The 25,270-nt window shown below is 39.5% G+C and overlaps 1 protein-coding gene across 1 annotated transcript; it reads right to left on the minus strand.

The window, feature by feature from the left end:
• Positions 1-1,299: 1,299 nt before the first annotated feature.
• CCDC58 (coiled-coil domain containing 58) lies at positions 1,300-25,134 on the minus strand. Its single transcript, XM_003275521.3, has 5 exons — positions 25,052-25,134; positions 13,686-13,811; positions 9,882-10,028; positions 4,729-4,788; positions 1,300-1,617 (listed from the first exon to the last, which is right to left on the minus strand). The coding sequence occupies exons 1-5, from the start codon at positions 25,100-25,102 to the stop codon at positions 1,567-1,569; spliced, it is 435 nt and encodes a 144-aa protein (XP_003275569.1). The 5' UTR covers positions 25,103-25,134; the 3' UTR covers positions 1,300-1,566.
• Positions 25,135-25,270: the final 136 nt, after the last annotated feature.

Below are 25,270 nucleotides of genomic sequence, written 5' to 3' on the forward strand. Positions count from 1 at the left end.
CTAGGAAATTTTTGTTGAGACTAGATTATAATCTCCACAAAAAGTATCTGACCTACAGTAAGTGCTCAAAGTTTTGTTGAAAGAATGGTGGGCACTTTGTATCTTTATCACTCATTTCCAAATGCATAATCTGATGGTGGTCAGTGTACACATTGACCTACCAGTACACATTGGCCTACCAGGGACCTAGCTGGCTACTCTAACTGGGCCAGAGCCAGGTGGCTTGTTTAAATCACTGTGGTGGGCAGAGTCCTAAATTGGTTCCCCAAGATATCCCTCAGACCATGAAACTTGGTGTCTGTGGTTATTACATAATCTGGCAAGAGATTTGCAGATGTAATTATGATTCTCATCAGTTGACTTTGAGTTAAGCAAAAAGATGTGGTAGGCCTAATCACACAAGCCCTTTAAAATCATTTTGTCTGGTTTGTAGCAGAAAGGGAAGTCAGATTCCAAGTATGAGAAGAAATGAATGCACCACGGCCAGCTCAAAGATGGAAGAAGCCATGTGTCAAGAAATGTGGGTAGCTTCCTGGAGCTGAGTGGTACCTGACAGTCAGCAAGGAAATGGGGACCTCAGGCCCACGATGCAACAATCTGGCAACTCAATGAGCTTAGCAGCAGACTCTTCCCCTAGACTCCAGACCAAAGCCCAGCCTAGCACTCAGCTTGATTTCAGCTTTGAGACCCTGAACAAAAAAAAAAAGTCCACTCAAATCTGCTCATCTGGCCTACAGAACTGTAAGATACTGTTTGTGGTAATCTGTTAAGCAGCAATAGAAAACTAATAACATAACCATTCCATACTAGAAAGTGGTTTTTTGCAAGGACCAAATCCTGCAATTACAGCAGGTTTGTTACTAACTTATTTGCTGTCATGCAAGCTCTTCCCTGCTTTTCCCTTTCCTGAATTTCTTTCCTTTTCCATGACCATGGAAATACTGTCCAAGAAAGAATTCCACCAAAAATTAGTTTTTACATCTGAAAATAAGATCAGTTAAGGTACTAAAAGAAAACTTCTTTGGACAGTGTCCAGCTTATAATACTGCCCTTTTATAATCAACCCACAAAGATAAATCAAGGAATAAACTTATCAATAACCAAAAGGGTCCACATCCATGCCAATAAATTTATAAAAATTAAAAAGTACAATACAAATCAGATATTGCAAGTGCATGCAAATTCTCTTATGAGAACTGTCTTACAACCTGACAGGATATTAAAAAAATAAAAACTAAAAATTCAATAAATAAATAAAAAGAGAACTGTCTCAACATAGAAAACAATCAAATAAATATGTACACTGAGTCAGAAAATTATTTTAATAGTTACAAAACTTTTTTTTTTTTTTTTTACAGAATCAGTATAAAATAGCAGTTGATTTCTCCATAATTATCAGAATTATTTATACTTGAGGTCTTGGCTAAGTGGGGCTGAAATCAACAAAAGGTCTTGGACTGTTGGCTCAGAAATCATCCTAGAAAGCCCGCCCTGTTGATATCTGTCATGCTTAGCTCTTATGAGATGACCCAGTCCTTAAAAAAAAAAAAAAAAAAGAATCTCTCTTTATTCATTCTTTGGAGGCTTGAAGTGAATTCGGCAGCGTTCATTAAACACCTAAAATATTGAAACAGAAACAAAAGTCATTGAGTTATCCTGCATAAATCAGGCCTGGAACTAAATTCAATTTAGTATGCTTCAAAAGGCTATTACCATTTTTGTCCTAAGTCAACAGATTTAGGAAACAGAAGAGTTTCCTCAGCAGTTCAAACTGACTTATGAGGTGCTGAATGCACAGAAGGCCTTAACATCCATTTGCAAGACAATTCTAATATTTTAATAAAATTTAAGTTACTTCGGGAAAAAATCATCGAGAGCCAGGTAATTTAGTTACTAGCAAACATTTCAATTTCATATTCTGGACATTTTTTAAACAACAACACAAAAATATCTAAAACAAGTTTAAATAAAGAATGCTCAATAACTACATGTCCACATGGAACTGTGTTAAATAAAAATTTGGTACGATTATTCAATGGAATACATGCAAGGTTAAAAATAATTTATGTTCTGATTTAAAAAGATCTCCAAGATTATTAAGGGAAAAAAACAAAGTGTGAATAGTACACTCTCACTTGTGTAACAAAGGTAGAAAAATACACACACATAAAATTAGAAAAGGTGTGAGTATCTGAAAGCATATACCATCTTTCAGAAGGAAGGGAAAGTAGGAGGTAGCTGAAGGAGAGGGACAGAAGGCAAAATTTTTACTGTATATTACTACTCTTAAAAATTTTTTAAATATTTTTAATATTAAAAAAACTTAAATCACATGTCAAAAATTTTAAGTGTCCAATTATAACAATTCTGAAATTGAAAAGAATTTCTTCTCAGAATTTACCCCCATGCATCATTAATGTAAAGAACAAATCACTTTTCAGGTTAAAAAAAAAAAACTACCTATGTTGGCTGCCATTGACTATTATAAAAATAAAAGAAAAATCTAAACACAGAGGTTGTGAGGTACTGTTACTCTATTTCTTTTTATTTATTTATTTTTTTGAAGCGGAGTTTTGCTCTTGTCGCCCAGGCTGGAGTGCAATGGCGTGATCTCGGCTCACTGCAACCTCCACCTCCTGGGTTCAAGCAATTCTCCCGCCTCAGCCTCCCGAGTAGCTGGGACTACAGGCACCTGCCACCACACCCAGCTAATTTTTTGTATTTTTAGTAGAGATGGGGTTTCACCCTGTTGGTCAGGCTGGTATCGAACTCCTCACCTCAAGAGATCCACTCACCTCGGCCTCCCAAAGTGCTGAGACTACAGGCATGAGCCACTGCACCTGGCCTCTTATTCAATTTCTTAAGCTGAGTGGTAGTTACATGAATATTCATTTTATTAATATTCATTAAATTCTACATGTCACATAATCTTTGGCATATGCATCTCACAATTAAAAGAAAATATGTAGAAATTATATAGACTCTTCCTAGCCCTTTTGTCTTACAATTCATCTCACCCATTTCCAGACCTGACATTTCCCTGAAATTCCCAATCAGACAAGAGGGAGGCTTCGGTTTAGTGGCCTTGACACACTGGTTGGGGTGATATAGACAACTTGGCTGAGCCTCTCCAAATCCTTTTCCCAAATGATTTCCTATCCACTTCTGCTGGCCCACTGCACCTGAGCACCATGGCTACATTTTCTTCTTTTTAAAACAAGTAGGGGCCTCATCTTCTGTGGAGTGGATAGACCATATTTTCTTTAAAACTAATATTAAATCCAAAATAGTTCACTCTTCCCACTACATTTTACATATATCATAAACTTCTGCACTTGTTTTTTCAAGCCAGATGTTTCATTGTACCCCTTCCCCATCTAATCCCAAGAGTAAATATTATTTCTCCAGAGAATACAAATGGAAAAATATTGCCAAATCCTCTCAAGTGACAGACACCTTATCATGTTGGTGGAAAGGGCAGGAATAGGAAACCCTGGCAAAGAGGATAAGATAGAGAAATGTGATAAAGCAAAGAAAGCCAATTTGTATTTTGCAATGCGTTCATGTCTCAGCAAGCTGGTACATTCTGGTTTTGGTTCAGCTAACCTCTCTTATAAGCATACAGTTTAACAACATTCCACTAGTTAAGTTCAAATGATAAAGCAGAATTTTCAGTACATTTTCTCAGATTTCATAGATTTTTGCCCTTTGTAAATCTTTTAGAGTTTTAGAGAGGGGTAAATGGATATACTTTTTCAGAAAACTAAAGTCAGAGTTTCATGAATTTTGACTATATGTAAGTTTCTGGGATCTGGTCCCCTAATCTAGTTCCTAACAAGAACTATGCAATAATAATAATGAGCTTGTAAATCTATGAGCAATAAAAAGCCTTATTATTAGATACCAGTAAAACTACATATAACAACAAGTTTTATGATCAGATAAGTTAGAAGACAAGCAACTGTATAGGTTACCTAATGATAGGAAAACTTAGGAAAGTAACTGAGCTCAAAAAGGCTAATTTTAACAAATAGCCTCCTTGAAGGTTCTGAGTAGTAACTCTAAATATCAACCATGCCTGTAATTAGTGTTAGGAGACATAGAGAATGTCTCTAATGCCATTATGATGGCAGCTCTTTCAGTTCTATCATATGCTTATAAAGCTAATTTTGTTTTGTTTTGGTTTTTTTTTTTTTTGGAGATGGAGTCTCATTCTGTCGCCCAGGCTGGAGTACAATGGCTTGATCTCAGCTCACTCCAACCTCTGCCTCCCGAGTTCGAGCGATTCTTCTGCCTCAGCCTCCCGAGTAGCTGGGATTACAGGCTCATGCCACCACGCTAATTTTTGTATTTTTAGTAGACACAGAGTTTCACCATGTTGGCCAGGCCAGGCTGGTCTTGAACTCCTGACCTCAGGTGACCCACCCGCCTTGGCCTCCCAAAGTGTTGAGATTACAGGTGTGAGCCACCTCGCCTGGCCCTGTAAAGCTAATTATTATAAAATGGCTCTAATTAGAGGCTAACTGCATCCTGCTGTCCTCACCCCCCCACCCCCCACCCCCCACACCCCCACACCCCAAAAGGTTACAGCCCTCAACTGTAAATGTAAACGAGTGATCTCTACTCTCCTTACAGCCTCACGGCACTCTTTACTCCTCCTCCCTTGGTTTCCCTTTGCTAGTTCAGTTTCCCTCCTACTTCTTTCCAAACACCAACGTTATTTTATACCTTCCAGCTCCTGTCATTTACCACTTCTTCAACATTCAGTTCTGACTGCATCCATTTCAACTGCAAGAAAAAAAACTGAAGTTATAAAATTTAAAGAGCAAGAAAAAAATTGAAGTTATAAAATTTAAAGAGCTAAAACCACACTCATGTTTACCCAACAAAACCTGCTACTGCTCTAGTATTTTTGTCTGTTAATGGCAGTTTGGAAGCTTCTTTGACACAATCAGCTTTCCCCATATCTAATCAATTGCTAATCTCAAACTTTGCTGCATATTCTAATCACCTTGAGAGCTTTAAAAAAAAATCCCAAGGCCAGTCAGTTCACAGAAGACATACAAAAGGCCAATAAACATAACAAAATGCCAATCTTACTCATGTATAAAGAAATGCAAATTAAGCCATAATATGACAGAATGAATAAGTCTGATAAAAACCTAACATTAGTGAAGGTATGTGAAAAGATATACTCATACATATTCTTAGTAAGAGTATAAATTGTTACAACTTCTATGGAGGGCAATTTGGCAAGACTCATAGGAAATGTACATTCTCATGTCCTTGAACTCAGTGATTCCAGTTCTAGAGATTGTTCATACAACTACAGACTTGCAAAGATAGCACAGAGGAAAAAAAGGACAAGGAAGTGCAAACCTGATCTGAATAGAGAATTAAGAAAAAAAAACCCTCAGGGAGGAAAGAGAATATACATGGAAGTGATCTAGAAAGGCATGCGTTTCCTCACACCTTAACCATACAGTCAGAGGTCTCAGGCTAAAAATGCCAAGTCTTTTTAGCTTTCTTTATTAACTGCCAACTTAATTACTCCGACAGAAAAGTTACCAATTCCATTGCCAGGCCCTGAGAGCAAGACTCACCATACCCCCAGTAGCATTTTGTTAGAGGACTTGAAGGGGAAAAAGCTGGCTAGTTCCAGGCAGAAGGCTTGAAAATATTCAGGAAAATGAGGAGAAAAAAGCATGAACTATAGGTTGATGCCAACTAAGAGGTTAACACCAGGATGATTTCCTCAGGCCAAAGTGAAGAACCCAGACCAGATTTGGGAATAAAATGCCAGAAAGCTCAACAAGATCTGGGCAAGCATGAATCTGACACCCAGGCCAAAGACCCTGGCCAACTAGGAGCGCAGTTCAGGCAGGAGGTTTGAGAAATTTGTGGCAACAATGATAAGAATGGAACTTGGGACAGATCCAATGGCTCCTTGCAAACTCCCTTCTTAGATTCAGAACTGGTGTCAAAGTGTAGGCCTGTACATATGGCTAGAACTGTGGAACAAGGAGAAGGACTGCATTCTGACAATTAGTCCTGTGCTGTGCAGTAGTAACAAGCCTGAAGAAGCCCACCAACGCAACCTAAGTTCCCATTTTAATCAGCCATACAGACCAAAATCATTAAAGCTCCACTTCTCTGACAAAGCCTGGACTGACTGCCAAAGAAATAATTTCAGTTGAAGAACAGTGTGAAAGTCACTAAGATAGTCTTCAAAACTGCTCTCAAATATTTAAAGGGATACTACGTAGAAAAGGGTTCAGAATTATCCTGGGTAACTCCAGAGAGAAGATTAAGAAGCAGTACTTACATATTATGGGAGCAGAATTTCACAATATGAAAATCTTCGAACAATTAGAACTGTCCAAAAGAGAATACACTGACACTGAGACAAGGAATCCTCTCCTGTCACAACACCCTGCCCTTAAGCAGTAGTGAAACAAAAGCTAGAAACCACTGGTTGGTGATATGACAAAGAGGATTAATGCAACAAATATGGAGTCCCAGAGACTCATAAAGGAAAGAAACTGCTACTTTGTAGCAGCCAATATGCTAGCTCTTACTTACATCCTTGAATCCTCCTGGCACACGCCCCTCAAAAATAAGAAGTTATTAGGTATCAACTCCATTTTACAGATTCAAAATCAGACTTTTCAGAACAATTAATACACAAGGTTACAAAGCCACCAAGGTAGGTGGGATTTATTTCCTCAGAGCTGTCTGCCTTTGGATTATTTTTTAAAATTCTACAACATTGCAGATATTACAGCCAACTTCTAATACAATTTTATCAGTGCTACCAACAAACTGTCACCTTTGAGACAGTTGTCTTTGAGACTGTAGGTCTTCAACAGGCAAACTTAAGGCCACTAATATGTGACAGCAGTTATAGAGGTCCAGCAAGGAAGGTGCTTTTTTTGAGTTAAATATTCAGGTAAAGTAGTGGGGATTTTTTGACTGGCATCTGTCTATAAATAAAATATACTCACTAAAGTATTTGACTATTAGTCACAACTTAAAGAAACTGACTGAATGCAGGGTCAGAAGAGATGGGTTAAAGTCCCAGTTCTACCACTTACTAGCTTGTGGCTTTGGGGGTGTCAGTTAGTATCTCAAGTATCTCTGAGTCTTTTTCCTCAGATAGAAAATGAAGAGGTAGAGCTGTACCATCTCCAAGAGCTCTCTCTGATTCCATAATCTTCATAGCAAACTTGAAAATTAAAAAAAAAAAATTCACGTTTCCTTATTTGCTTATGTACTACCCCATGGTTACCCCCAGCCCTATATGTTATCAAGCTAGAAAGCAAACCTCATGCAACTCACTGATTGGTTTCTAAAACTCTCCTTGCAGTGGTCATCCTGGTGATTCTATCTGGGCCCTAAAGACACAAGGGCAGATCTCAAGGCTGAGCAAATTGTGTGTCACAATCATTCCCAAACACTCAGTAGAGTTTTGAACTTTGCTCTCCAATAACAAGTCACTCTATTGTTTGACTTGATCTGCAAAGTGACTTTTCAGTTTCCAATTTAACAGCCTTTGCCCTGCAGTTTCCTTTGTCAACACCTTCAAGAGCGTTGAAATACAAACTCCAAAATTACTAGACTTTCACCAGTTTTATATAAATTATCTATATGCTGGCTGGGCACGGTGGCTCATGCCTGTAATCCCAGCACTTTGGGAAGCCGAGATGGGCGGATCACAAGGTCAGGAGTTCGAGACCAGTCTGGCCAACATGGTGAAACCCTGTCTCTACTAAAAAATACAAAAAAAAATTAGCTGGACATGGTGGCAGGCACCTGTAACCCCAGCTACTAGGGAGGCTGAGGCAGGAGAATCTCTTGAACCTGGGAGGCAGAGGTTTCAGTGAGCCAAGATTGCACCACTGCACTCCAGCCCAGGCGATAGTGCAAGACTCCATCTCAGAAATAAATAAATAAATAATCTATATGCCTTCATGAACAGCAAGGGGAGTAAGATCAACATCACTGCATAAGGTCACTGTCCAAGGGATCCACCAGTGCCTGTTGCATGAGCAGGTATGGAATACAGACCTGACGCAGTAGTCATGAACAAAGAGAGCAGCAAAGACAGTGGCTGAGTCCTGGATCCAGTGAGACATCCTGAATTGGCGGAATGATCGAAAAAGTGCAGCAGCCTGGCCTACTCACCTTGTGTGCAGCCAGCTACAAGGAAAGAGGTTTCTTTTCTTTTCTACTAATAGTTTTCAATAGATGGCGAGGTCCCCTTTTCAAAGTTCAGCTACATCTACTAAACAAAGGGCAAACTTTATGACTGTGCAGTATGAAAAGCATGACTCAATCCCACAAGGATCCGTAAGTCACCTATTATGCCATCTTAAAATACAAACATGAAGTCAGGTGTGATGGCTCACACCTATAATCCTAGCACTTTGGGAGGCTGAGGAAGGCGGATCACTTTGAGCTCAGGAGTTTGAGATAAACCTGGGTGACATGGCGAGACTCCATCTCTACCCAAAATACGAAAAATGAGCTGGATGTGGTGGTTCGTGCCCATAGTCCCAGCTACTGGGGAGGCTGAGGCAGGATTGCTTGAGCCCCAGAAGCAGAGGTTGCAGTAAGCTGAGATTGCAACACTGCACTCCAGCCTAGGTGACAGAGTGAGACCCCATCTCAAAAAAACCAAAAAAAAAAACATGATTTTGATCATTGTACACTGGTCCTGTAGGAAAAGTCCCTATTCTTAGAAATAACTAATGAGTTTAAAGGTAAAGTGGTACAATGTGTATAACACAGTCTCAAAATGGTTCATGGAAAAACTGTATTTATGCATACAGGTGTGTGGGGAGACAGGGAGAGGGAGGAAGGCAGGAAAGGATGAAGAGAAGGAGAGAGGGAGGGTGAAGAGAATGAACTGTAAAGCAGGTGGGGCAACATATAAACAATAAGTGAATATAGGTAAAGGGCACATGGGAGTTCCTTATGCTATTCTTACAACTTTCTGTAAGTTTGAAATTATACAAGATAAAAAGTTACCCCCTAAGAGTCCCCTCAAAAGAAAGACAGCAATAAATCCCACATAATAAAATATGCTGTATTTTTCTACTGTTTCCTTGACACGTCGCATACAATGGCTGTAAAGAAACAGTTCTGCTGCATTAACTGTATTCTGAAGTCTACACCCTATCTACATTATAGTTGATTTGGGAAAATAAGGCGTCCTCTGACACATCCCTAGGTAGGTATTTGCTGTTTTCTTAAAAGTAAAAACACCGCAGGGATGGGGAGGAAATGGGAAAAAGGCATGTCCAAGAAAAAGCCAAAGATCCCTAGCAACTTTTACACAGTAGGGAAATAAATTATAATGAGGTACAAGTGCATCTGGTTATATTTAAATCATACTATATTTTTGTGGCTAAAGAGGATAATATCCGGAAGTTAAATAGTCTATATTACATTTCAGCAGATTTCTACAGAATGAAACTGGAGTTATTTTCAAAATATATTAGAGATGTTTTTCTCAAGTTATGTCTCAAAAGGCAGATACTGTACAGATGTGATTTCCCCAGAATTTCTGATGTGGTACTTCACCTGTAGTGATCCCTTGTCTTTAATAGTGGGAAAGAAACAAAGAAATGAAAATAAATTATGACTGTGCTTATTTTAGACAAAGCTGCTATGCTGCATTTGTTCAAGAAGTGCACATTTACCAATTAATAACTAAACATAATAAAATAAAGCCCACTAAAAATGAAGCACTAATCTCTTGGTCATTTTTTTTAAGTAATTGCCATATTATATGCCAAAATTTTCATATTAAAAATTTTACTTTGAAGGCTACAGTTGGAAAAACTTTGCCTGAGAAATGTTAATTCTGTTCAACTTACCTTTGTCTGCTCTTTTCTAAGTTGCTTTAATAATGTTAAATCATCCAAATTCTTTTCTCTCTCTTCTCGGAGGTTTTTTACTACTGCTGAAGTCTGGGCTATACAATTTTTTATGACTCTGTCTCTACTGGCATGAGCTGCCATCAACTAAAAGAACAAAGGAATGAAAGGAGAAAACAAAAACTGCATAAATTTATCACATTTTAGTGTTTTTCAAAAAAATCCCTGAGACTATAGAAATTCAATACTTTCTAAAACAATTTCTGATGACTGAAACCATGAAAGAGAAGATTGTGTTGAATCAGCCACCTCATCTAAAAACATAACTGGCAGCATCTCTGAGGGTGGAAGGTATGAGGTCTGGGGCTGTCCTCCTCCTCAATATGCTCCCGGTATTGACTTCGGCTTTCCTCCTGCATTCCCCAAGCTGGGCTTTTCACTTCAGTTTCCTCTACCCTACACCACTGACTTTTCCCCGTGATTCCATTCATGTGTTCCTCTATTATACAACCACCCGCACACACCTGGCCACTTAAATAGCTATTCTTCCACTCTTTGTCCTTTCATATTTTTTTCTGTCTCAAATTGTCAACAAGTGAAAGAAATTATAAACTAAGTCATGTATAGAAGATTTCATTACAATAAATAACAAAGAATGCTACCTTTACCTACGCAAGACAGAGCCCTTTTCAAGATTATAAAATATAAATATTGATAAGGAAAACTTATAAATGAAGCACAGATTAGTGGTTGCATCAATTGTGTGTGCTGATTGAAATTAAGGATGTCTGCCAGGCGCGGTGGCTCAAGCCTGTAATCCCAGCACTTTGGGAGGCCGAGGCGGGCGGATCCCGAGGTCAGGAGATCGAGACCATCCTGGCTAACACAGTGAAACCCCGTCTCTACTAAAAATACAAAAAATTAGCCGGGCGTGATGGCGGGCGCCTGTAGTCCCAGTTACTCAGGAGGCTGAGGCAGGAGAATGGCGTGAACCTGGGAGGCGGAGCTTGCAGTGAGCCGAAATCGTGCCACTGCACTCCAGCCTGGGAGACACAGCAAGACCGTCTCAAAAAAAAAGAAAAAGAAATTAAGGATGTCTGACAGAACAACTCTTTGATAACCTCCATCTTAATGCAACAAATTAATAAAAACAATTCTCATTTATTTCCCATCTTGATTCTAAAGTATCATGGTCATGTTTCAAACATACTTCCATAATCACAGCCACATTTTGATAATACCTCAAAATCTGCATTTGTAAAGCATTGTTTCAAGTTCATAGACTTTATTGTTCAGTATTGATTTTTATGTTTACCATGGGAATAAACAATGTAAAGCTAGAAAAATGTCATAGATTGAAGGTAATATGCTCTAATAAGATCTCATTGAAATTTATAAGTTTTACCTTGAGTATACTTTTGAGATTTGAAATTTCTAAAACGAGTGCTTCATAATAACCTTACTGATCATCTCCTAGGAAGGAGTGTTATTTGAAAAGACAAATTTCCCTTCTTCAGCTACAGAAGGAAGCTAGGTCAGGGATAAAAGTCAGGGTGAATATAAGCAACTTGGACATTTCATAGAGTTCTGCTTCTTGACTGACATAATACTTAAGGGAACTCAGTGGTACTTATTGGTATGGGCACTCTGCTGCAGGCTCGATCCCTGGCACAAAGCTACTTGAAAAATTAAGCTTTACTTGACATACATGTTGCTGAATCCTTCCAGGATATAGATACAGAGAATAACCCAAACACACACACAGGATTTCCAAAACAGAAGAGTTCTAAACTTAGTATGCAAGCTTATCCTGACTCAACAAGGAGATAAAAAATAACAACTTGTGATTCTCACAGGGCCTGTTAAAAAAAAAAAAATGACAGCAGTAGCAGCAAACATTTTTTTGAGACAGGGTCTTGCTCTGTCACTCAGGCTGGACTGCGGTGGTGTGATCTTGGCTCACTGCAACCTCTGCCTTCTGGGCTCAAGCAATCCTCCTGCCTTAGCCTCCCAAGTAGCTGGGACTGTAGGCGCACACCACTACACCCAGTTAATTTTTGTATTTTTTATGGAGATGTGGTTTCGCCATGTCACCCAGGCTTGTCTTGAACTCCTGGACTCAAGTGATCCTCTCACCTCAGCCTCCCAAAGTATTGGGATTACAGGCATGAGCCACCGCACCTGGCCAGCAATATTTGTATACGAAACAGTACTGTAAGCACTTTATAATTCAATGCGCCGACAACTCTATGAACTAGGTACTATTATTATACTATTTTACAAATATTAAAAGTGAGGCAGACAGCCGGGCATGTTGGCTTACGCCTGTAATCCCAGCACTTTGGGAGGCCGAGGCAGGTGGATCACTTGAGGTCAGGAGTTCGAGACCAGACTGGACAACATGGTGAAAACCCTATCTCTACCAAAAAATACAAAAAACATTAGCCAGGTGTGGTAGTGTGTGCCTGTAGTCCCAGCTACTTGCGAGGCTGAGGTGCAAGAATCATTTGAACCCAGGAGGTGGAGGCTGCACTGAGCTGAGATCCTGCCACTGTACTCCAGCCTGGCTGACAAAGTGAGACACTGTCTCAAAAAAGAAAAAAAAAAAAAACTGAGGCAGAGGTTATGTGACATAATCAAGGTTATCCAGCTAGGAGGTAGCAGATGTGAGATTAATCTAGATCTAGAGTCCATATTGTTAATCACTACACTATAAACGTCTAGGTTAATAGGAAGATTGTAAATGGAAACAATTTTATAGATTACGGAGATTATATGAGTAGTGAGGTGAGAGAGGGAGTATCACCGAAGTGACCATAAATTCTAGTTCTTCAGACAGAGGTACCCAAAGAAAGTGAACTGTCAAACAACCTCATAGCCAATTAGGACTAGGTCCCATCCTATCGACTCCCAATACTGAATTCTACTCGTTAAAGTCCACAACCTTAAGATTTTCTCAAGCCACAAGACTTACCTGCTCATTTAAAATAACATACTTTAACACAGAACAAAAATATCAGTAATTAGTGCTCTGAATTTAACTGACATGGATAAGCTTGTCCAAAACTGATCTGAGAAAGGCAGTTTAGGTTTTAAGGATGCCTTCTTTATGACTATGAATCCAAACAATAACCTTGTGGTAGAACTTAAAATAGCAAGTGTCATTTGAACTACAGCTTCCAAATTAATGAAAGAATATAGGTAAATAAACTATAAAAAAGATTTTGCTGCATTATTTCCTTCTGCTTTTGGAGATTAAAAAAGAGAAATAAAGGGAGGCAATGAAAAAAATATACTTGAGAAACCAAAACCTCAGGAAAGGACAACTGATCCACTGGCTTTCCTTCTCTCCCAGTTGCCAAATGCTTCTATTCCCCTTCCTGACGAGTGAGAAAAAGAAGATTTAAAGGTGTGAGGGGTTTTAATTCTTCCTTATACCAGCTGCCTGGCTTTTTAGGACTGATGTGCTCACAGTCCTTGCTCTTGTTACTGTTTTACTTCACTGTTTCACTCTCCTCCTTTCATTCCTTTGTACATAAGGTCTCCTTAAGTTAAAGGTTACAAAACAACTGCTCCCATTCTTTAGAACCATTTTTTCCCAGGTTTGGTAAGATTTCACAAGCGTAAGGTCACACGTTTTCTTTAATGTGTAGTAACCAGATCAAAACTTATATACACCATCAGGTATAGGCAAAGAAAAGATGTCATTCCTTTAGTCACAGTCAAGTTACAAGATAACTGATTTCTTATTCAGCCTGCAAAGAAAGGCATGAAAGAAGCAAAAGACTCAAAAGATATACTTACAGACTCATAAAGTTGTTTACAGGTTTGGCTGGCATCAATTTTCCCTGCAAAGGAAGCTGTTGGAACCGTAGTGTTTAATTCATGTACTATTCTGTCATCAATTGTCCTCATCACCTTGAGTAATTCCTATATGTATTTAAAATACAAGAATATAACCCAAATGGAAAGTTAGTAATAAAAAATAAGTATTTCAGTTAAAAATAAAGCTCTTGGGTATTTTACAGTCCTTTAAGTCAGGAGTGAGGAAACCAAGACAAATACATGCAACCATAAGAAAATGTTCAAGGATGATAGGTAGGTTAAGTAATGGTAATCCTAACAGTGGGCACCAACACTGCCTCCTTGGATCAAATGTGATTGTCTTAAGGGTTAAGACTGTTTTACTCATGTTGAAATCCCATTTGCTGGCATGGTGTTTAGCAAACAGTGTATGCTCCTTCCACTTCCAGCATACAGCCAATAAAGTGTACTACTAGTTTTTACCTTTTCTTAGTAACCCTAGCTCATATGTTCCAAGGATCCCTCTTACCTCAGAAAGCCTCCAACTCTCAAAAACAAAAACCAACAGAAAAATAATATCAAAAGGGCAGGGAACTTAAAAAGACCAGTAGTAAGTACCTACACAGCACAACCCCTCCCACCCACATGTGATCAGTGTACTTCTTTTCACTTGTCACTAGAGAAAGGCTGGACATCAGCTACATCTCGTCTTCAGTTAAACTCTGGGAGAAGTTTCTGGCAGTATATCTTTTTCTTTTTAGTTTCTCAAATTTACAAAATATCCTAACAAGAACAAGAACAACAACAACAACAACAAAACACAGCCACTTAAAAAGCATCAAGAAAATGGCTGGGCACGGTGGCTCACACCTGTAATCCCAACACTTTAGGAGGCTGAGGCAGGAGTATCACTTGAACCCAGAAATTTGAGACCAGCCTTAATGACGGACATAGTGAGACCCTGTCTCTACAAAAAAAAAATTTTTTTAATTAGCCAGGCATGGTGACTCATGCCTACAATCCTAGCTACCTGGGAGGCTGGGGCAGGAATATTACTGAGCCCAGGAGTTCAAGGCTGCAGTGAGCTATGATCACACCACTGTACTCCTGCCTGAGCGATAGTAAGATGCTGTCTCTTAAAAAAAGAACGAACAAATGAAAATAAAACAGAATTATATAATACCAGGAATATACTTATTATTGAAAACATCCAAGTTAACATTCAATATTAATATGTATTAAAAGCAACGTTTGATTCTTTTTCCCTCAATATACTATGCTACTTCTTACCTTTGCCAAACTTAAATCCACGACTGAAACCAACTCCTTTCTTTCCTTGTCCATTTGTTAAAATAAAAATTATTATTATTATTAAATTATTACTTTCATTTTAGAAAAGTTAGAAAAAAACTTTAAATAAAAATCATCCATAGTTAACCACTATCAACATTTTAATATGTCCCTTTGGTCTTTTTTCTACACATACCTATTAATGTTTTTATACAACTGAGGTACTATGTAACATTTTAAAATCTGGCTTTAAGACATTATATTATGAGCATAATACAACGTGCTAGAAATGTCTTGAAAGTTTTTTTTTTTTTTTTTTTTGAGACAGGGTCTCACTCTGTTGCTCAGGCTGGAGTGCAGTGGCGCGATCTTGGCTCACTGCAACCTCTGCCCCCTGGGCTCAGGTGATCCTCCCACCTCAGCCCCTCAAATAGCTGCGACCACAGGCATGTGGATCACACCTTGCTAAATTTTTTGTATATTTTTGTAGAGAGAGGGTTTCACCACATGGCCCAGGCTGGTCTTGAACTCCTGGACTCAAGCGATGCGCCCGCCTCAGCCTCCCAAAGTGCTGGGATTACAGGCAAAAGCCACCACACCCAGCCCTGAAGATATTTTAAATAGTTGCATAAGTATTCTATCCTGTTCAAGCATAACTCGTTTGGCCACTTTCTCATTAACAAACATTTAGGTTGTTTCCAATTATAAACCATTTAGTCCATTCAATCTAAGTCTGTAGTCTAGATTCTGTTCTATTATTCCACTAATTTTTAGTTAGTGAATTTAATGGCCTTTTCTATACCTCAATCTAGAAGTGAAACGGCTTGCAGAAGGCTCATAATTCAGACTAATAAAACACCAGCAAATATCAGGTCTAAAACCAAGTTCATTATCTTGTCCTGTATCTTTCTATTTTTTTAATAGTATTCTCTGTAAACTGGAATTCTTAAGGAATAATCTCAATGTATTCATTGGGCAACCACCATACATAGTGAAGGATATATGTATTGTGCTTAAGTGGTAAATTCCAAACAAATGATGGCAGTACTATTTGGGGAGTCCAAAAAAAAAAAAATAGGTAAGTAGAAGACAGGGACCCACCTTGCCACTTTACTTCCTATGACTGGCCTATTTAAAAAAACAAACAAACAAAAAAAGCTCCTTTAAACTCTCTTTCAAAACCTTCCTTTTCACTATCTAAACTGAACTGATCTTCTGAGGCCAAGGGTTAAGTTGTGCCTTTTGGATAGAGGTTTTCTTGGTTATGAAAGCCCGCAGCAATATTTGTCTTTAAATAATGCAGCAGTAAGAGACAGTATCACAGAGTTCATTATTTATTAACTAATTCTTCATATAATTACAGTCATCCCTTAGTATCCATGGGGGTTTGGTTCCAGGTCCTCCTATGGTTACCAAAATCCAAGGATGCTCAAGTCCCTGATATAAAATGGCACAATATTTGTATATAACCTATGCACATCCTTCCATATACTTTAAATAATCTCTAGATTACTTATATCTAATACAATATAAATGTTATGTAAATAGGTGTTAGTTACACTGTATTGTATGGGGTATAATAACAAGAAAAATGTCTGTACATGTTCAGTATGGATGCAACTTTTTTTTTCAACTATCTCGATCCATGGTTGGTTAAATCCATGGATGTAAAACCCACAGATATGGGAGGGCCAACTGTCCTATGTCTAGCATGTGTCAGGCACCATTCAAAACATCAAGGCTACAGTAGCGAATAAAAGAGGTCCTTGTTCTTATAGAGCAAAATTCCTGAAGGGGGAGATAGAAATTAAACAAGTATCCTATAAATAAGATAATCTTAGATACTAAAAAGTACTATGAAAAAGAAAACAAACTAAGGTGATGAGATGAAGAGTGACTGAGTGGTGCTTGGGGGCTACTTCAGATAGAGACTGAACCAACTATAGGAACATCTGGGCTGGGGGTGGTGGCTCATGCCTGTAATCCCAGCAATTTGAGAGGCTGAGGCAAGGTAGGAGGATTGCTTGAGCCCAGGAAGTTGAGGCACTGGTGAGCCATGATTGCACCACTGCACTCCAGCCTGGGCAACAGAGCGAGACTCCGTCTAAAACAAACAAACAAACAAAAAAACTGGTAGCAGTAGAATTAAGGAGAGGTAGTTGGACTTAGGATATATTTTGAAGACAGAGCTAACAGAAATTGCTGAATTGGTGGTCAGGGACAAGAAAAGAAAACAGGATGACTTTCAGGCTTGAGGCCTAAGCATCTAATTGTATGGAAGTGCCATTAACTTATGGTGGGGGGAGACTGGGGAAGGAAGAGACTTGGAAAGAGTGGGAACATCAAGAGTTGTATTCTGACTCAGGCTCTCTGATGATTACTGTTCATTGTCTGTATGTGGTAATAGTATGGTGTTAGAAAGTTGTAATCTTTTGGAGATATAGACAGAAATTTTACAGAAAAAATTGATATGGTATTTGGGATGACCTCAAAATGATCGGATTAGGGTGGGATAAGTGGTAGTAGTGACCAGATGAAACAAGACTAGCCATGAATTAGTTGTTGGAGTTGGGGGATGGGTACATGAGTATTTGTGGTACAGCCTTCTCCTTTTGTGTTACGTTTAAAATCTTGTATAATAAAACTTTTTTTTAAAGTTTTGTTGTGGCAACATATATTGGTAAGCATGCAGAGAAAAGGGAACGCTTATACACTGTTGACGGAAATGTAAATTAGTACAACCTTTATTGAATATATGGAGATTTCTCAGAGAACCAACAACAGAACTACCATTTGACCCAGCAGTCCCACTACTGGGTACTTACCCAAAGGAAAATAAATCATTACATAAAAAACACACCTAGAGGATGGGCGCAGTGGCTCACGCCACTTTGGGAGGCCGAGGCAGGTGGATCGTGAGATCAGGAGTTCGAGATCAGCCTGACCGACATGGTGAAACCCCATCTATACTAAAAATACAAAAATTAGACTGGCATGGTGGCACGCACCTGTAATCCCAGCTACTTGGGAGGCTGAGGCAGGAAAATCACTTGAACGAGGGAGGCAGAGGTTGCAGTAAGCCGAGATCGTGCCACTGCATTCCCGCCTGGGCAAGAGAGTGAGACTCCATCTCAAAAAAAAAAAAAAAAAGGACACCTGTACTCATATGTTGATCACAGCACTATTCACAGCAGCAAGCTAAGTGTCCATCAACAGTTGACTGGATAAAGAAAATGTGGTGTATGTATACACACATATATATAGAATACCATGCAGCCACAGAAAAGAATGAAATCATCCAGGCGTGGTGGCTCACATCTGTAATCCAGCACTTTGGGAGGCTGAAGCGGGTGGATCACCTGAGGTCAGGAGTTCAAGACCAGCTTGGACAACATGGTGAAACCCCATCTCTACTAAAAATACAAAAAAATAGCTGGGTGTGGTGGTAGGTGCCTGTAATCCCAAATACTTTGGATGCTGAGGCAGGAGAATAGCTTGAACCTGGGAGGCGGAGGTTGTAGTGAACCAAGATCACACCATTGCACTCCAGCCTGGGCAACAAGAATGAAACTCTGTCTCCAAGTCTCCAGAAAAAGAAGAAAAATAATGAAATTATGTCCTTTGCAGCAACATGGATGGAGCTGGAGTCCATTAAGTGAAATAAGTCAAAACAGAAAATCAAATACCGAATGTGCTTGCTTATAAGTGGTAGCTAAACAATGGGTACATATAGACATAAAGATGGAAAGAATAGACATTGGGAACTCCAAAGGGCAAGGGTAAGGAGGAAGGTGAGGGGTGAAAAATTAGCTATTGGGTACAATGTTCATAATTTGTGTGGTGGGTAAATTAGAAGGCTATCGGGCAGGTGTAGTGGCTTACGCCTCTAATCCCAGCACTTTGGGAGGCTGAGGTGGGTGGATCACGAGGTCAGGAGTTTGAGACCAGTTTGGCCATGGCAAAACCCCGTCTTTACCAAAAATACAAAAAATTAGCCAGGCATGGTGGCGCACACCTGTAGTCTCAGCTACTTGGGAGGCTAAAGCAGGAGAATTGCTTGAACCCAGCAGGCAGAGGTTGCAGTGGGCTGAGATTGCGCCACTGTACTCCAGCCTGGGTGACAAACTGAGACTCCATCTCAAAAAAGAAACCTGTATATGTACCCCCAAATCTAAAATTTTAAAAATTAAAAAAAAACAAAAAACAAAAAACAAAGCTCTGTTTTGGACTTGTTACGTCTGAGATGCCTATTAGATATCTGAGTAGAAGAGTGGAATAGAAAGTAGAATATGCCAGTCTGACACTGATCAGGGTGGAGTTATATTAACAAACTGATGTTCTTTAAAACCATGAAACTAGAAGAGATCACTGGAGGAGACTATAGAAAGTGAAGGGGGCCAATGATTAAGGAATTCTTCCATCTAAAAGTAAAGGAAAAATTCTGGTTTAACAGAGGGATTGGTCATTTGTGTTGAATGTTACTAACTCAAGAATTATATGGGGCTGGGTGCGGTAGCTCACATCTGTAATCCCAGCTCTTTGGGAGGCTCAGGTGGGAGGACTGCTTATGGCTAGGAGTTCAAGACCAGCCTGGGCAACATAGTAAGACTCTGTCTCCACAAAAGTAAAAAAATTTAGCCAAGCATGGTGGCATGTGCCTGCAGTCCTAACTACTTGGGATGCTGGGGCAGAAGGATCACTTGATCCCAGGACTTTAAGGTTACGGTGAGCTATGATGTGCCCTCCAGCCTTGGTGAATATGTCTCAAAAAAAATTTAAATGAATAAATGATTATATGAACAGAAATTAAACTTTTAAACTTAGCAGGATGGAAATCATGGGTGACCTTAAAGAGAGCTATGTAAATAGAGTGTTTAATGGAATGAAAAGGTAACGTGGCTTAAGTACAGAGAAAGATAAAACATGGTGTAACATGAGGTCCATTATTAGAGGTCATATGATAGGATTTTAGTCTTTTCTGAGACCCACAGGGAACCAAACATGTGTTTTCTGTTGTGATTAAGGTTACATGATCAGATCTGTGTTCTAAAATGACTGCTTAGGTTAAAGTGGACTGGAGAGGAACTAGAGTAGATGTCAAAAGATCAGTTAGACGACTGCAGCAATCCAGGTGAAAGATTACATCGTTTCACATTTCCTGGGATTTTTATTGACTCTGAACTTTAACCAGTTTTGAGTTTGAACACTTTAGCCCGATTCATCTCCAATAAAACAATTTGGACATACTACTAAGTTCCTTACATAGCAATGGGAATCTATCCACATTAACTATGTAATGAGTCCATCAATTTTATTGTCTTACCAATGGAACCTATGGATTATCAAATAGTCATGTAGTGCTTAATGACAAGGAAACATTCTGAGAAACGTGTCATTGAGTGATTCTGTTGTGTGAACATCATAGAGTGTACTTACACAAACCTAGATGGTATGGCCTACTTACACACTTAGGCTATATAGTATAGATGATTGCTTTTAGGCTACAAACCTATACAGCAGGTTACTGTACTGAATGCTGTGGGCAACTGTAACACAGTGATACTTGTGTATCTAAATATATCTACATATGGAAAAGGTGCAGTAAAAATATGGTGTTATAATCTCATGGGACCACCGTTGTATATGTAGTCAGTCACTGACTGGAACGTCATTATATGGAGCATGACTGTGTATCAATTTTTCTGTGTGTACTAGAGAATTATCAATATATGATCTAGAGCTTGCCTTTAACATGGCAGACATTAGCCACGTGAGATTATTTAAATTAAAATTAAATGCAATTTAAAATTTAGTTCCTTAATTGCACTCATCACATTTCAAGTATTCAAGAGCCACCTGTTGCTAGTGGCTACCATATGGAGATGGCATAAATGCAGAACATTTCCACCATCACAGAAAGTCCTACCGGACAGTGCTATATTCTAGAAAATATAATGACAACCCCTTAACTGATAATGTACTTGTTCAGGAATTGCTGAAAACTGTATGCCATTCTTAAATGTCACAGAAGAGATACCCAAAAAGCCAAAGAGAAAGAAAAAAAGGGAGGTAAAATGATTGGGGGAAGGAAACATTGTAGTGAAATAAAGTGTGGGTGATGAAGTAGTAGAGGCATGCCATTTAGTCAATCATTTCAGCTATGAAAAGAAGGAGATTCAAATTTTGTTTATAGGAACCTGTTGAGAACAGTGAATATTTTGTCCAACATAGTGGCCCCTCAGTGTTTTTGTGGTGTAATGAGACAGGAAGTGATTTCTTTCAAAATTGAAAAGGGAGAAGGAAAAGAACTGTAAACTGCCTCACTAGGCTCACATTTCTTCACAGGGAAAAAAGTGCCAAAGCTGTTAAGGCAACTCCAAGAGGTTCTAGGCAAAAGTTCGGGCTGCTCTCACACATTGTGAGCAAACGAAGGTGAAGGAAGGCACAAAAATGCTGCCATTGAATTATGTGGATCATCCATAAAGAATTACTGACTACCTACCTGAGGCCTAGCCCCAATGGCATACACTCCTGTCCACAGAAATTCACCAAGAAAATACATAAAAGACACCCCTCAACAGAACAGACATCATACACAATAAACTGCAACACCTGTCCACAGAAATACACACAGTTCAATGGTTCTCTGAAGGCTGCATCTTGTGTAGAACCCTCATGAGCTTCTAAACATTACATCATAGCCTGTAGTACCCCCAGCTTCTTCTATCTTTCATCCTCCTCAAAACAAGAAGAGATCTGATATATCATGAACCTCTCATTGTAGGCTGACTCTGAAATTATGCAGGCGTTTTTCTTGGCATGCATTTTGTGTCTTCTCTCTAATTGGTGGGGTAAAAATCTCATCCTCTTGGAAGCCAATTTAGGTATTGAAGGAGTGCCTATATTTAGTAGTGGGCAGGAGTAGAGAAAACTTTCTATTGCCCCTATAATTATACTATAGTCTATTCCTAAGATTCATTCTCAGGTAAAGTTATTTTATAATTCTACATATTTTTTAGGGTACATAGGGGTGAAGAGTAGGAAAGGAGCCATTATATAACTAAAATACAGTGTACTCCAAAGAATGATATGGAACTCCCTTAACCTTTCCTCTCCTCTCCCTTTGCCTGACGGTACCCAGAAGTAATGTCATTGGTACTTGACATCAAGGTCCCTTTTACATGATGCTCTTTTCAGACAGATCTGGTTCCTCAACCTCTATTTTTACAACAAATCTCCCACAGTGCTTCCCCCAAACAAGAAGCATAAACTTGTCTACAACTTCCAGAGTCCTCTAACACCCAGCATCCCCAAGGACAGGAATAGAAAGCAGCCCTGTAAGCACAGAAGAAACCATCACTGATGCTAGAAAATAACCTATTTCGCATGTACCTAATTACAATGTGATTAAAAAATCACTTATGTGTCAATGAATATTCCTAATAGAAATACTAATATTTAAACATGCATGTTGAAGTCCTGGGGGGTGGGTAGGAAGAAAGAGACATGTATGAGGACAATGATAAGAGACATGACAAGAGGCACTTTGGGGTTGGATTTTAAAAGGTCTTATATACCATGTTTAGAAGTTTAGATCTAGTCATATGAACCTAAAACTTAAAAGCATAGCTTAGATTATAAAATTCAGAATATAATAGCATATGCCACAGTATTATGGAGATTAGATTGAAGGGGGGATTTAGCAGAGAAAAAAAAGTGCCAGAAGATAGGAAGGCCTGTTGCAAAGCTAGTTCCAAAAATGATAGGGGCCTAAACAAAGCCACTGGCAGTAGTGATGAATCTTCCTAAAGCACCTCTTTGATCATTTCACCCCTCTGCCCAAAAAGGACTCCCTAACTCACACTTGACACACAAGGCCTTCCACAAATCTGGTTGCAATCTTGTGTAATCCGAATGTGCCCCTGTATAAATAATGTGTTCTAGCAATACTGATTTTCTATTTCCCTTAAATACATAAAACTTTTTTGTCTATTATCCTATTGCCTCTGCCTAGAATACCCCTAGTCCCTGCCTGCCTAAGGCCCAACTCAACCCTATCTCTTGATTTGTTTCTCTCTAAATTATTTTAGCATTTTATTCTTTTTTTTTTTCAATATTTTCCACATTTTATAGCCCTACTTAGATTACGCTCCTTGTTTTATACTCCATCCACTGGGTTTCCGCAAGTGCCAGGAGACTAGTAGGTATCTGTTACGGGTTGAATTGTGTGTCCCCAAAATTTATGAATTCCTAATCCCCAACATGACTGCATCTGGAAAGAGGGCCTTGAGGTATGTAATAAAGGTTAAACAGAGGTCATAAGGGTGGGGCCCTAATCCGATAGAACTGATGTCCCTATACGAAGAGGAAGAAATAGGCTGGGCGCCATGGCTCACGCCTGTAATCCCAGCATTTTGGGAGGCTGAGAGGGGTGCGGATCACCTGAGGTCTGGAGTTCGGGACCAGCCTGGTCAACATGGTGAAACCCCATCTCTACTAAAAATACAAAAATTAACCGGGCATCGTGGTGGGCGCCTGTAATCCCAGCTACTCAGGAGAAGAATCGCTTGAACTCGGGAGGTGGAAGTTGGAGTGAGCCAAGATTGTGCCATTGCACTACAGCCTGGGGGATAAAGCGAGACTCTGTCTCAAAAAAAAAAGAAGAGGAAGAGATACCAGAGATCCTTCTCCTTCCATGTGCAGGCACAGAGAAGAGATAGTGACATAGAGAAGACATGGGAGAAAGCAGCCATTGACAAGCCAGGAAGAGAGGCCTTACTATAACTAATTCTGATGGCACTCTTTTTCCCCCCTTAAATCAAACTGTATAGACTAGAAACTGATGGCAGCTTAATCTTGGACTTCTAGTCTCCAGAACTGTGGAAAAATAAATCTCTATTGTTTAAGCCACCTAGTCTGCGGTATTTTGTTATGGCAGCCCTAACAGACTAATACAGTATCCAATAAATTCTTGAATGCATGCTAAAATGGGATTCTAGGCACTCGATTTTAAACATTCTTTTCTGGATTTTATTTCAATTTGGAAATAGAATATTTTCCAGAAGTACTAAATCTAATTTTTATAATGAAAAAATAAGAGTTGCAAAAATTTTAAACACTTTAGGCCGGGCGTGGTGACTCACGCCTATAATCCCAACACTTAGGGAGGATGAGGCAGGAGGATTAACACTGTCTCTACAAAATTTCTTTTAAAAAATTACCCGGGCGTGGTGACACGTGCTTGTAGTCCTAGCTACAGGGAGGGTGAGGCAGTATTCAAGAATACCACTACCTTCAAACCGTTCAAAGTACAAAGCTTACTACAGATAGGTCAATTTTCAGTATCTTGGGTTAGTTAATAATGCAATACATATTTAAGATCATGATTTTGGAATTCAACTTTGTAACTAAACAGAAGCACATTTATGACTGAATTGGAACAGATAACTTTAATGGCAACTTGGTCAAAACCAGATCCCTATTCTTGAATTCATGGGTTAATAATTAGCCCTAGATCTCTGATATTTGAACATAAAAAGGCAGAACCTTTAAATATTACATCTTCTCTAATGGGCAATGACACTAGAGCAGGTACTATAATTAATCCTCCCTCCAAGCTTCCATATGTCCTGTCCCACAAAAATAGTAAATTGTACCAAGTATTTGTTTTATCAACTAAATAGCTCTTCTTCACCTTCTTCTCTCCCACAAAAACTCTACTTAGAAAAGTAGGAGAGGAATAGCAGAAGCTGGAAACTGAGTTCAGGGAATTGCTACAAGATTGTTACAATCCTTATCCACGGATCCCGAGCTTTACCACCGCGGATTACCCAGAGCTTCCTAGTCAAGGCCTGCGAGCCGCGGAGAGAACTATGACCCCCCTCCTCCCTCCTCCTACAGAGCAGCCTCGCTCCCTAAGGCCAAACCCGCGCCCCCCATGACCTCCAATGGCTCGAGAAAAGAGCTTTGAATTGCCCGCTTTTTCCAAAGCTGGTTCATACTCCCTCGCAAAGCAGGGAATAGGGTCTGGGGACAAAACGGGGGACATGCCTGCCACATGAGGAAAACCCCATCACCTGGAACTCGGCGAACTCCTCACAGTTCACACCGCCACTGGGCGCCGCCATATTGGACAAACACGAGGACCCCGCTGCAGGCCAATCACCGCGGAGCAAAGGTGACCGCGGAGCCGCCTGACAAAAAATATAGTACGAGGGGAATCCTCAGGAAAGCTGAGCGCAAGGCTTGACTTCAACTTGGTCCGCATCCACCTCGAAACCTGTCACCCTGCTGTC

The sequence above is a fragment of the Nomascus leucogenys genome, chromosome 21 (genome assembly GCF_006542625.1).
Source record: "Nomascus leucogenys isolate Asia chromosome 21, Asia_NLE_v1, whole genome shotgun sequence".
NCBI classification, from domain to species: Eukaryota; Metazoa; Chordata; class Mammalia; order Primates; family Hylobatidae; genus Nomascus; species Nomascus leucogenys.

Excerpts from the sequence above, each read along its gene's own strand:
- CCDC58 (XM_003275521.3), bottom strand. The coding sequence starts at position 25,102 with ATGGCGGCGCCCAGTGGCGGTGTGAACTGTGAGGAGTTCGCCGAGTTC. Across the intron at positions 13,812-25,051 it reads AGGAGTTCGCCGAGTTCCAG|GAATTACTCAAGGTGATGAG; the intron begins GTGATGGGGTTT and ends AAATACATATAG. Across the intron at positions 4,789-9,881 it reads TTAGAAAAGAGCAGACAAAG|TTGAAATGGATGCAGTCAGA; the intron begins GTAAGTTGAACA and ends TTTTTCTTGCAG.